General features: G+C 46.5%; 1 protein-coding gene across 5 annotated transcripts in view; it reads left to right on the forward strand.

The window, feature by feature from the left end:
• Nucleotides 1-8754, forward strand: part of LOC132823326 (C-terminal-binding protein 1-like) — a 95987-nt gene extending 87233 nt beyond the window's left edge. For all 5 annotated transcript variants that reach the window (XM_060837015.1, XM_060837013.1, XM_060837012.1 and 2 more), the window contains 3 exons: nucleotides 284-411; nucleotides 1771-1888; nucleotides 7086-8754. In XM_060837015.1, coding sequence (XP_060692998.1) covers nucleotides 284-411; nucleotides 1771-1888; nucleotides 7086-7269 — 430 coding nt within the window. In that variant the 3' untranslated portion in view covers nucleotides 7270-8754. The remainder of the gene's footprint in view (nucleotides 1-283; nucleotides 412-1770; nucleotides 1889-7085) is intronic.
• Nucleotides 8755-13304: the final 4550 nt, after the last annotated feature.

Here is a 13304-nt window from a genome sequence, read left to right on the forward strand (position 1 = left end):
CGATGTATTAACCACAGCCATCACTGAGAGTGCAGATCACGGGCCTGTGTTAACCAAGTTCTGCTGCGCTAAAGCTATGTACATGTCTGCGGTGTGAAATTGTGGTATGGTTAAATTGAAGGGGGATGTTTTGGAAATCGAAAGCAAGTCTGTGCATTGCTGGGGGGAAAAAAAAGGTGTTGCTGTCTGTACCTGAAAAACGCCGTCTTTTTAGTAACTCCGTCCGTTTTCGGAGTTAGTTGTTCCCATGTTTTTTAAATGTTGTGTTCGTGCTGTGTTCCAGTTTTAGTCAGGGACCCCTGAAGGATGCACCAAACCTGATCTGCACCCCACACACAGCCTGGTACAGCGAACAGGCTTCCATTGAAGTGCGGGAGGAGGCAGCTCGAGAGATCCGCAGAGCTATCACAGGTACCGGATCTCAAACCTTCACAATGTCGAGTGAATGAATCCACTAATGCCTCCAGAAGGCATAAAGGAGGGTTGAATGGGACACGGGAGGAGAGGGAGGACTGTGAACTGGTAGTAGAGCGGTACAGCATGGAAACATGGTCCAACTTGTCCATGCCGACCAGATATCCTAAATTCATCTCATCCCACCTGCCAGCACCCGGCCATATCCCTCCAAACTCTTCCTATTCATATACCCATCCAAATGCCTCTTAAATGTTGCAGTTGTACCAGCCTCCACCACATCCTCTGGCAGCTCATTCCATACACGTACCACCCTCTGCGTGAAAAGATTGCCCTGTTGGTCCCTTGTATGTCTTCCCCTCTCATTCTGGACTTCCCCAACCTGGGGAAAAGATCTTGTCTGTTTACCCTATGCACCTCATGATTTTATGAACCTCTATAAGGTCACCCCTCAGCCTCTGACACTCCAGGGAAAACAGCCCCAGCCTGTTCAGCCTCTCCCTGTAGCTCCAACCCTCTGACTCCAGCAACATCTTTTCTGAACCCTTTCAAGTTTAACGACATCTTTCCTATAGCAGGGAGACCAGAACTGAAAGCAGTATTCCAAAAGTGGCCGAACCAATCTCCTGTCCAGCCTCAATATGAACTCCAAGGCTATTTAAATGATCAATCTTTGAGCACTGTTGAGACCTCGGTGTGATTAATTACTCTCGGTGTTGAGCTGTTCCTCTGCTATTTTCCAACAATGTACCTCTCCTGCCACAAGAGGGGAGTGTTGAACCTTTCCTATCTGTTTGGAAACTAATTAAAGGCGTCCTGAGATCGAAATAGAAATGCAGCTCAAGCTTTGCTGGAAGTCCACTCTTCCAGGTAGCATTGGAGGGCAGTGATAATCTTCCCTTTGCTGCTGGTTTGCGGTTTTGAAGCGATCCGTTTCGTTAGCGGTCTTTAAATCAAAGCCTGCTGTATTTAGTAGTTAACAATTCTAAATGAAATTCCTCAGGCCCTTTGAAGGGTGTCAAAGTACAGATTGGTTAGCTGTGTAAATTTGGAAGTTTGGGGTGGCATGGTGGCTCAGTGGTTAGCACTGCTGCCTCACAGTACCAGGGACCTGGGTTCGATTCCAGCCTCAGGCAACTGTCTGTGTGGAGTTTGCACATTTTCCCTGTGCCTACATGGGTTTCCTCCGGATGCTCCGGTTTCCTCCCGCAGTCCAAAGATGAGGTTAGAGGGGATCAAGCAAGGGGTTAGGGGTTAGGGGTAGAGGGGAGTGTGTTAGACTGTTGACGGACTAAAGTGTGATGTACAGCTTAGCTGCTCCTGTGACCTTCACTATGTCCCTTTGCTTCTCCACAGGCCGCATTCCGGACACCTTAAAAAACTGTGTGAACAAAGAGTATTTGGCAGCAGCTGCTCAGTGGACTAGCATTGACCCGGTGGCTGTACATCCCGAGCTGAATGGGGCTGCTTACAGGTAGGATAGAAACTCGCTGTGGATTCGCGGTGAGCTGCATGTGCTCCCTGCTCTGAAGTGTAGACCTGATCTGCTGTGTCTTCATCTGAGTGCACAGTGACCACAATGTGCAGCCTGTGTAATCCATTTCGGTCATCCGTGCAATTAATCATAGAGTCATAGAGATGTACAGTATTCGGTCCAACCCGTCCATGCCGACCAGATATCCCAACCCAATCTAGTCCCACCTGCCAGCACCCGGCCCATATCCCTCCAAACCCTTCCTATTCATATACCCATCCAGATGCCTTTTCAATGTTGCAATTGTACCAGCCTCCCCCACATCCTCTGGCAGCTCATTCCACGCACACACCATCCTCTATGTGAACAAGTTGTCCCTTGGATCTGTTTTGTATCTTTCCCCCTCACCCTAAACTTGTGCCCTCTAGCTCTGGACTCCCCCAACCCAGGGAAAAGACCTTGTCCATTTACACTATCCATGCCCCTCGTGATTTTATAGACCTCTATCAATGGTAAAAGAGTTGGCTGAATGATTTATCAATCGAGGATTTAGGGAGCAAGTCCTGCTGTACAACTGCAGATCCTGTGACAGTGGTGCAGCCCTTCACCTTGGGTATTAGGAATGGGGCTGTGCTTGTTCCAGGGCATTTGTGCTAAATGTCATGAAAACTGAGAAATAAAACCAGTGATATATGAACCGCAGTTCAGCATTTCCTTGCAATATTGTTATACTGGCAGTGTTTATTTCTGAATCAGTCTGTTGACCCCAGCACTGAGTTACATGGGAGAAGGAATAACCCTCGCCTCAGGTCACCATTTGGTGAGTTGGTGGTTGATCTGTTCATCTGCCTTTGGCCTATATCCCAGAATATCTGTTGCGTAACTGGAATTAGTTGATCTCTGATGTGTAACCGTGCTGCTGAGTTTCTGTTTAACCCCTGGTGTGTAGGAGTGTTTTCTGCTTTTGCTACTGAAATGCCTGGCTGTAACTCGTACACTGTACCCTCCATCCTGGACTCCTGAATCAGTTATCTCTATTTACCATGTCTGTTCTCTGTTATGTCTCAAACTTTGACTAGGTCACGACTTAACCCCTTCTGAGTTCAACTGGAATCTGTACAATCTCCCCATGTCATTTAACCCTTAGATCAGTCTGGTCAACTTACAGTGTGCCATCTCCAAGATGTGGGTTCTGTGAGAGAGTCCGAGTGCAGGAGCTGGGGGTGTCAAGGTCCAGTCCCTGAACCGAGGGTCTGGAGGTGGAGGATTGGTGTGTGTGTTGGGAGAGGGTGCTATTGTCTGTGCACCTACAGCCAAGTCTGAGTGACAGGAAATGGAGAGCTGCTTTTTGTTTTTGCCTTGCGAGATGCTGTGTGCGGAGGGAGGCTGCAGGGCGACCGAATGGAGAAGGGAGATAGCCATCGGAATGACCAGTGGGAGGGGAAGGCTGGGAGTGAGAGGAGAGTTTGAAGGTGAGTGTCCATGGAAGTAAGGAGGCCTAGGTTGGTGATTATGATGGACTGCACGGGAGGAGGGAAGAGTAAGAGGCCACAGAAAACTAGAACATAGAACATTCCTGCACAGGATAGACCTTCAGCCCTCAATGTTACACCGACCTGTGAAACCAATCTGAAGCCCATCTAACCTACACTATTCCATTCTCATTTATATATTTATCCAATGACCATTTAAATGCTCTTAATGTTGGTGAGTCCACTGCTGTCACAGCAGGGCACTCCACGCCCCTACTCCTCTGAGTAAAGAAACTACCTCTGACATCTGTCCTATATCTATCACCCCTCAATTTAAAACTATGTCCCCTCATGCTAGCCATCGCCATCTGAGGAAAAAGGCTCTCACTGTCCACCCTATCGAACCCTTTGATTATCTTGTGCGCCTCTATTAAGGCACATCTCAACCTTCTCTTTAATGAAAACAGCCTCCAAGTCCCACAGCCTTTCCTCACAAGACCCCCTCCATACTGGGCAACATCCTGGTAAATCTCCTCTGAACCCTTTCCAAAGCTTCCACATCGTTCCTGTAATGCAGTGACCAGAACTGTACACAATATTCCAACTGTGGCCACACCAGAGTTTTGTACAGCTGCAACATGGCCTCGTGGCTCCGAAACTCAATCCCTCTACCAATAAAAGCTAACACACCGTATGCCTTCTTAACAACACTATCAACATGGGTGGCAACTTTCAGGGATCTATGTACATAGACTCCAAGATCTCTGTTCATCAACACTGCCAAGAATCTTACCATTAGTCCAGTACTCTGCCTTCCTGTTACTCCTTCCAAAGTGAATCACCTCTCACTTTTCTGCATTAAATTCCATTTGCCACCTCTCAGTCCAGCCCTGCAGCTGATCTATGTCCCTCTGTAACCTGTAACATCCTTCTACACTGTCCACAACTGCACTGACCTTAGTGTCATCTGTAAATTTACTAACCCATCCTTCTACGCCCTCATCCAGGTCATTTATAAAAATGACAAACAGCAGTGGCCCCAAAACAGATCCTTGCGGGACACAGATCGTAACTGAACTCCAGGATGGATATTTCCCATCAACCACCACCCTCTGTCTTCTTTCAGCTAGTCAATTTCTGATTCAAACCGCTAAATCACTCTCAATCCCTTGCCTCTGTATTTTCTGTAATTGCCTACCGTGGGGAATCTTATCAAAACCTTACTGAAATCTATGTACACCACATCATCAGCTTTCCCCTCATTCATCTGTTTGGTCACCACCTCAAAGAACTCAATAAGGTTTGTGAGGCACGACCTACCCTTCACAAAACAGTGTTGATTATCCCTAATCAGATTATTTCTTTCTAGATGATTATAAATCCTATCTCTTACAATCCTTTCTAAAACTTTGCTCACAACCAAAGTAAGGCTCACTGGTCTATAATTACCAGGGTTGTCTCTACTCCCCTTCTTGAACAGGGGAACCACATTTGCTGTCCTCCAGTCTTCTGGCACTGTTCCTGTAGACAATGACGATTTAAAGATCAATGCCAAAGGCTCTGCAATCTCTTCCCTGGCTTCCCAGAGAATCCTAGGGTAAATCCCGTCCAGCCCAGGGGACTTATCTATTTTCACACTTCCCAGAATTGCTAACAGCTACAGCTTCCAGCTCAGCGAGCAAACCTACATTCAGAACCTTAACCTGAGCTACAAATCTTCTCAAAACTCGCTACCTCCTCCTCATGAACCTCAATCCCATCTAATTGTCTGTATCTCTGTATTCTCCTTGACAACATTGTCTTTTTCCTGTGTGAATACTGACGAAAAATATTCATTTAGCACCTCACCTATCTCTTCAGACTCCATGCACAACTTCCTACTACTGTCCTTGACTAATCTTATCCTAGTCATTCTTTTATTCCTGACATACCTATAGAAAGCTTTAGGGTTTCCCTTGATCCTACCTGCCAAGGACTTCTATGTCCCCTCCTGGCTCTCCTTAGTTCTTTCTTTAGGTCCAACTTGTATACTTGTAGAAGGAAAAGATGTCCCAGAAGCCTCTGCACTCTGTTCAGTTTTTAAATGGAGAATTTACCTACCCGACAAACCCCTGGTTTCCACACTCGCCGGTTCTGCTGCAGAAAACTATTTCAAATCTGTCAGTAAAGGAACTCAGCTAAGGGCTGGGAAACTTTAAATCACTGAGGTAATTAATTACTGAATATGTTCCGGAGGTATTCTGTGGGGAAGATTGTAATGGATGCTCTTGTAGTGAACACTGTGTGTTGGGGGTAGGAAAGAAATGTGTAATTGAAGACTCACTTGTATCGACCCAAATTGAGGAAAATGACCACCCACAAACCTCAAGTTATTGACTTTTTACTCGTGAGCTCACAAGGAGAGACAAGTCGACCGAATGATCACAAGTCACTCCGACGGGACACAGAGTTGTGTGGTTATATACATTACAATCATTTAACAATTAGCAAACTGTTAATTGGAGTATAATGAGCAAGTGGGCACTCCGCTCAGTCATTAGCCCCAGTCATGTGGCGTCTGGCCAGTGCTGGTTAGTAGTTGATAAGGAAATGTCAGTATAACAACAGATTCTTGTAAAAGAAGAACATTCCCATTCTGGGAAAGAGTTCACTATCTGATGCTCATACAGCCAGAAGGTCAGCCTCCTCACTGAGCCTGGGAACGTACAAACAGACACTAACTAATATGAAAATTAAAATGGATTCCAGACTTCTAATATGTGACAAGATGGCTGCTTTGATTATGATAAATGTCCCACACTGTGTCAATTATTAAATTTAACTCGACTGAGATTTGAGATGCAGTTTAAGAAAAAGCTAGGCAAACTGACCGTATCCCGTTGGCCTGTGTTTGGCACCTATCCCTCTAAACCCTTTCTATTCATGCACCTGTCCTCATGTCATAATTGTACCAGCCTCCACCACTTCCTCTGACAGTTCGTTCCATTTCTGTTCGCCGAGCTGGGAATTTGTGTTGCAGACGTTTCGTCCCCTGTCCAGGTGACATCCTCAGTGCTTGGGAGCCTGGACACCTAGAAAGGGGACGAAATGTCTGCAACACAAATTCCCAGCTCGGTGAACAGAACCACAACAACGAGCACCCGAGCTACAAATCTTCTCACAAAGTTCATTCCATACATGTACCACCCTCGATGTGAAAACGTTGCCCCTAAAGTCCCTTCTAAATCTTTCCCCTCTCACCTTAAACATATGCGCTGTAATTTTGGACTCCCCTACCCTGGGGGGGGGAAGACCTTGTCTATTCACTCTATCCAAGCTGCTGATGATCTTATAAACCTCTATAAGGTCAGCCCTCAGTCTCCTGTGTTCAAGGGTCAGAAGTCCCAGCCTATCTCCTTATAACTCAAGCCCTCCAGTCCCAGTGGCATCCTTAAAAATCTTTGCTGCCCTCTTTCCAGTTTAATCGCATCCTACTTAGAGCAGTGTGACCAGAATCGAATGTAGTATTTCCAAAATGGTCTCACCAATGTGCTATACAACGTGGCATCCTAACTCCTGCACTCTGAACGATGATGGCAAGGATGCTCAACCCCGTGTGTTCACCTCCCTGTCTACCTGCGTCTCCGGTGTCAAGGAACTTTGCGTTTGAGTACCATGGTTTTGTTGCTGAGCTTAGCTCCCCTGTGCTTGGGACAGATTGCTGATAGCTCTTTGTCTGATTACAGATTTCCGAGTGGAGTGGTCGGGGTAACAGCAACAGGCATCTCGGCTGCTGCTGTCGAAGGAATCGTCACAGGCGCCATCCCAATGCAGCACGGGATACCTTCAGTAGCCCACCCTTCACACACACCATCCCCCAGCCAGACATCCAAATCAGAACCTGACAGAGATATCCCAGCTGACCAATAGCAGCTCTCAAGAAGAAAAGAAATGGCATTCCTCACCTTTTGACCTTTAACCTTCTGCCAGGAAGTTGACCTGAAGTTCACAGCAAAAAAAAACTGGGACTGCAAAGTGTAGTTTGTGCAGTTAAACAGAAAGTGTGGAGGCTTTACTGCATTTCCAATTGACGTATGTAATTCTGTGACTTTGTATGAAAAGGATAAAAGCGAAACCTTGTAGTACCTCAAGTCAGCCATGAATGTACTCTGTCCGTGTACAGTTTTGTAGAAACCACAAATTTGTTTAGCTGTGAATATACTTTTTAAAAAAAAAGTGAAAATATACAGGACTTCCTACTTTTGCATACGGAGATGCTTTGTCAGTGCACAAAATTCTCAGGCGAAAACTAATAACTTCATGATTTTATTGTCTTAGTTCTCTTGGTGATTTGCCAAGTCCCTTCAGTGTCTGTGTTCACAATGGCTGTTAGCGGTCGAGGGAGACCCACTGGGCTAGCGACAGTTCTCCCAGTTACAAAACCCCGTGAAAACTGCAGTGCATCGACGGACCCTGGTCTTCTTTCCAACCTCGCTCCCTCCCACTGCCCTCTCCATTGTCCGACCCCCCCCCCCCCCCCCCCCCCCCCCATGAGAGCAAGCCCCCAGCTGTGTATAATGCTTCTTGGTATGTTCATAGTTCAACCTGACTCACCTGGACAAGGTTGGCATCTCCCTGTCCTTGCTGTGATTAAGATGAGGGCAGCTGCACAGTCTGATTTCCCCCCCCCCCCCCCCATTAACCGTGTTCTGCCAATTTACTTACACCTTGCCATTCCTCCCCACCTCTCTCCCTCTCCCCCCGCTCCCTGCCCCCCCCCAAGAAAAAAACGCAATGACTCGGGATTAGAAATGGGTTTGATTTAATAACCAGCACGTGAGCTTCTGTTTGGCTTATTGCATGGAGCACTGTGTGGGGGTTAGGGGACTGGAAATGAGAGGCTGGGTTTTATTTTTGTCTGCTTTATCCCTCAGTTTAGGACAAAGAGTGTGTTGAAATGCTGTATTCTGGATCTGTGTGTAAGCAATCCCAAAGTAGCAATGGAACTTTGCATCAGGTGTACCTGAAGGGACTTGAAATGACCGTACTATCTTCACAGCGTGGATTTTCACGGAACACCTTTTTAACATTAAAGGATTAAGAAACAAAAAAAACCAAGGTTATTTCTTTTTCTTCTGTTTTAGAATGAGCATTTATAATGTCAGTTGTAATGTGAAGTAGATCCCAGATTAGGAATTCAATCTCCTGAATCCCTCTCTTGTTACGGCCATCAATACTGGGTGCCAGCCTCTGATTGCTGAAGATGGTTTTATGCTTTCTCTTTTCACTCACATCCCTCTGCTCCTTTATCAGTTTCCTTTTTTTGTTAGAAACAATCATGTTTGTGGCTGTAATCATTGGTATGAAATATTTTAATAAAACCAACAGCAAAAAGACAAACCTGGAGCCAACCTGCCAAGCGGTTCCTGTCTGTTTCATTGTGTGAAGCGAGTGGTAATTTTCGTAGTGGTCTGGGGATGAGGTGTGTCCCTTGATCAAACCACAACCTCAGCAGCAGTATGCCATGTTCCAGTTGGTTTGATTTACTCCGCGTGGCACTGGCAATCAGCAGAAAGCGCGGCAAAGGTAAATTCCCATGAGGGTGTATCCTCGACAATCCTGGGTCCTGAGCCAAACTGTTCCAGTACAACTCCCTTGATCAGAAACTTAACTGGACTGGACACCCATACTGCAGCTTCAAAAAACAGGTCAGAGATCGGGAATGCTGCGGTGACTGGGGACGAAAAACCCGAAAGAGGCTGTAAATAAAAGCAGAAATTTGGTGGGAAAACTCAGCATTCCGGGTGGAGAAAAATCCAAGTTAATGTTTCAGCTGCAAGTCTGAGGATTGCGTCTGCGCAGTCTTGCGTTCTGAGGACTCTCTGATTTGCGTTAACTCTGATTTCTCTCCACAGGTGGTGCCGGACCTGCTGAGCTTTTCCAGCAATCTCTGTTTTTGATCATCTTGTGATTAACTTGTCTCCTGGAGACAAGTTGAAAGTGGGGATGGGACGTTGAGTGCACCTCCAACAATGTTCCCAAAGCTTGGCACCATACCCACTCCCTCGATCTCTGACACTCGATAGCAGCACAGAGGTGGTATCTATAAGATGCACTGTAAAAACTCACCACTTTCTGAACCCACTAAGGGACAAGTGATACATGGGTACACTGCTGTCACAAGTAATGTCATAGATTCCCCACAGTATGTAAACAGGCCATTCGGCCCAACCAGTCCACACCGGCCCTCTGAAGAGTAACCCACCCCCCTACATTTACCCCTGGCTAATGCACCTAACCTACAAATGCTGTTGGCAATTTAGCATCATCAATTCACCTGTCCTGCCCACCTTCGGAGTGTGGGAGGAAACCCACACAGACACGGGGAGAATGTGCAAACTCCACACAGACAATCGCCCGAGGCTGGAATTGAACCCGGGTCTCTGGGGCTGTGAGGCAGCAGTGCTAACCACTGAGCCACCGTTCGGACCATCACAGTCCTGACTTGGAAGTTCCTTCAGTGTCAGTGGGGTCAAATTCCTGGTAATTCCCTCCTCAGCAGCATTGTGGGTATATCTACAGGACATGTTTGAAAAGGTAACTCATCACCATCTGAAGGACAACTGGGGCTGGGTGTTAAATGCTGGTCCAGCTACGGAAGCTCAGTCGTCGCAGTGAATTTTTTTTAAAAAATGAGCTAACCATGGAAAATTAATCAGAAGGTTGTATCCACAAAAAAGGGAAGATAGTGAGGACTGCAGAGGCAGAGTGGAGCTGGAAAAATACACAGCAGGACTGATGAAAGGTTCTGACCCAAAACATCCATTCCCCGACTCCTCCAATGCTGCTTCACCTCCTGTGCTCTTTCCAGCTCCACACTTTGCCACCAAATGGATTTGTCCTGTTTTTGTGGATAATCAGCTACCCGTCCGTCTGCTGTTGCTCATTAACAAAGGGAAAGGTTCACCTTTTGGGCTTTGACAGGATCACGTGACCCTGGGTCTCATAAACTCTTTGTCTAAATGTGGCTGCAGGAGCTACATTCTGGAGGTGAGATGGGAGTCCCCTGCCTCTGATTTCAACACAAGTGAGTGTGGCGTCAAAATATCCTGGCAAAAACAAAGCCAGCATGAATCAGGAAATCTCTTCACTGTTTGGAGTCATCCATCGCATAACGATCCTATCGGAAAGATGTTGTGAAACTGGAAAGGTTTCAGAAAAGATTCACAAGGATGTTGCCAGGGTTGGAGGGTTTGAGCTACAGGGAGAGGCTGAACAGGCTGGGGCTGTTTTCCCTGGAATGTCGGAGGCTGAGGGGTGACCTTATAGAGGTTTACAAAATCAGGTGGGGCATGGATAGGGTAAATAGACAAAGTCTTTTCCCTGGGGTCGAGGAGTCCAGAACTTGAGGGCATTGGTTTAGGGTGAGAGGGGAAAGATATAAAAGAGACCTAAGGGGCAACTTCTTCCCACAGAGGGTGGTACATGTATGGAATGAGCTGCCAGAGGAAGTGGTGGAGGCTGGTACAATTGCGACATTAAGAGGCATCTGGATGGGTGTATGAATAGGAAGGGTTTGGAGGGATATGGGCCGAGTGCTGGCAGGTGGGACTAGATTGGGTTGGGATATCTGGTCGGCATGGAAGGGTTGGACTGAAGGGTCTGTTTCCATGCTGTACATCTCTATGACTCCATGACTATTAGAGGTTAATCATCTCAGCCCCAGGACATCATGGAGACATTCAGTAGTGATGTCCCTCTTCAGTAGGGGGCATCACCACAAGTACTCTGTAATTTTTAATCAGCCTGCTGAGAGAGGCTATTACACAACTCTGGGCAAGTGGGAGGGCACTTAAACACGGGCCTTCTGGTTCAGAGGTGTGGACGCCACCAAGTACCTTAGGGTAATCTCAGCCCAAATAACTAGAGCTGTGACATCAATGGCCTTTCCTCCAACATGAGTGGGGCCATCTGTTGCTAAGTGCACCATTCTCAGATGCTGAAGCACTCCATACCCATGTGTAGCAAGAACTGAGCAACATTTAAGCTTTAACCGTCAAACATGGTGTGCATGTGTCAGGAAAAGACCATCTCCCTGACTCCCCAACATCTGTTTACCAGCTAACATCATAGAATCCCTACACTGTGGAAGCAGACCATTTGGCTCATTGAGTCTACACCAGCCCTCCGAAGAGCATCCCACCCAGACCCACTCCCCTACCCTATCCCTATAACTCTGCATTTCCGTTGGCTAATCCTGTACATCTTTGGACAGTGGGAGGAAACCCACGCAGATACAGGGAGAACATGAAAACTCCTCATAGACTGTCACCTGAGGGTGGAATTGAACCCAGGTCCCTAGCGCTGTGAGCCATTGTGCTGCCCTGTTGTAAAGGAGCCCTTTCTCCATTCCATCATCTTCCTTTATTTCAATCTGAAGACTTGAGCATGAATTTGTACATCGATGTAAAAAAAAATGCAAGCTCAATAAAGTCTCGGGTTCCACTTGATAGTGAGAAAGCTCAAAATGTTAATAGATGCTGAAAAGCTAGCAATACAGTAACTGACCCAGGGGAACTCGAGAAAATTCCTCTCTCACTCTAGAAGGCAATCAAACAAGCTGCCAGAGATTTGTGCCACATCACCACGTGACCTTAATTGACCCACACAGCTTGGCAACGTGTTCCACCACACACATATGAAATGGCCTTTTAAAGGGCTCTTGGTACCTTCACTTACCACTCGGCAAGTGCCCTCTGATGGTTGGCTTCTCTGGTTTTAGCCTTTAACCTGTGTGTTTTAGACATGCAATCTTGATGTGTTCTTCCAAAGTATCCAAATCTACATCGAATCTGTACAACTTAAATCATTCATCGCTGATTGTTTTTGCAAAGTGAATGACCCAAACTCGCTGTTGACCTGAGGGGTGAGGTTAGGTGCCCACAGAATTGGGTTGGGTGAATCTGTGTGAATTGGCAATGTGTCCAAGATAGCAAGTTCCTCTAGTTGCTGTTTCAAAGCTGCCTTTTTAAAGTTATTGCAAAGATCCGGGGTGGCCTTCACTGAATTGTCAAATCATTACCATGTGGTGGTTGTTTTAGAACCTCAATCTGTTGCTGAAGCTCTCGTTAACACTAATTTTGGCAACAGACAGGTCCGTAATATTAAGCAGTCATGCAAAAGAATTTGTGAAAAAGACTATTGTTATTCTCAGCTGCTCATGCTAAAACTTTATTATAACGATTATTGCTCCTTTCAAAGACAATTTGGATCATTTACTGGGATCCATATCCAACAATACTAAATCTGTACTATTCAGTGAATCTTTTTGATTCCATACAGTATGGAAACAGGCCATTTGGCCCAACAAGTCCACACTGACCCATTTCCCCCTGACTAATGCACCTAACACTACTGGCAATTTCTCATGGCCAATCCACGCTAACCTGCGCATCTTTGGATTGTGTGAGGAAACCCACACAGACAACAGCCCAAGGCTGGAATTGAATCCGGGTCCTTAGTGCTGTGAGGCAGCAGTGCTAACAACTGAGCCACCATGCCACCATATTGCCTTTATTGGTCAGAGTATTGAGTACAGGAGTTGGGAGGTCATGTTGCAGCTATACAGGACTTTGGACTTTTATTCCTGATGAAGGGCTTTTGCCCAAAACATCAATTTCGCTGCTCGTTGGATGCTGCCTGAACTGCTGTGCTCTTCCAGCACCACAGATCCAGAATCTGGTTTCCAGCATCTGCAGTCATTGTTTTTACCTCAGGACTTTGGTTAGGCCACTTTTGGAATACTGTGTTTAATTCTGGTCTCCCTCCTATCGGAAAGATGTTGTGAAACTTGAAAGGGTTCAGAAAAGATTTACAAGGATGTTGCCAGGGTTGGAGGATCTGAGCTACAGGGAGAGGCTGAACAGGCTGGGGCTGTTTTCCCTGGAGCATCGGAGGCTGAGGGG

The sequence above is a fragment of the Hemiscyllium ocellatum genome, chromosome 16 (assembly GCF_020745735.1).
Source record: "Hemiscyllium ocellatum isolate sHemOce1 chromosome 16, sHemOce1.pat.X.cur, whole genome shotgun sequence".
Classification (NCBI taxonomy): Eukaryota; Metazoa; Chordata; class Chondrichthyes; order Orectolobiformes; family Hemiscylliidae; genus Hemiscyllium; species Hemiscyllium ocellatum.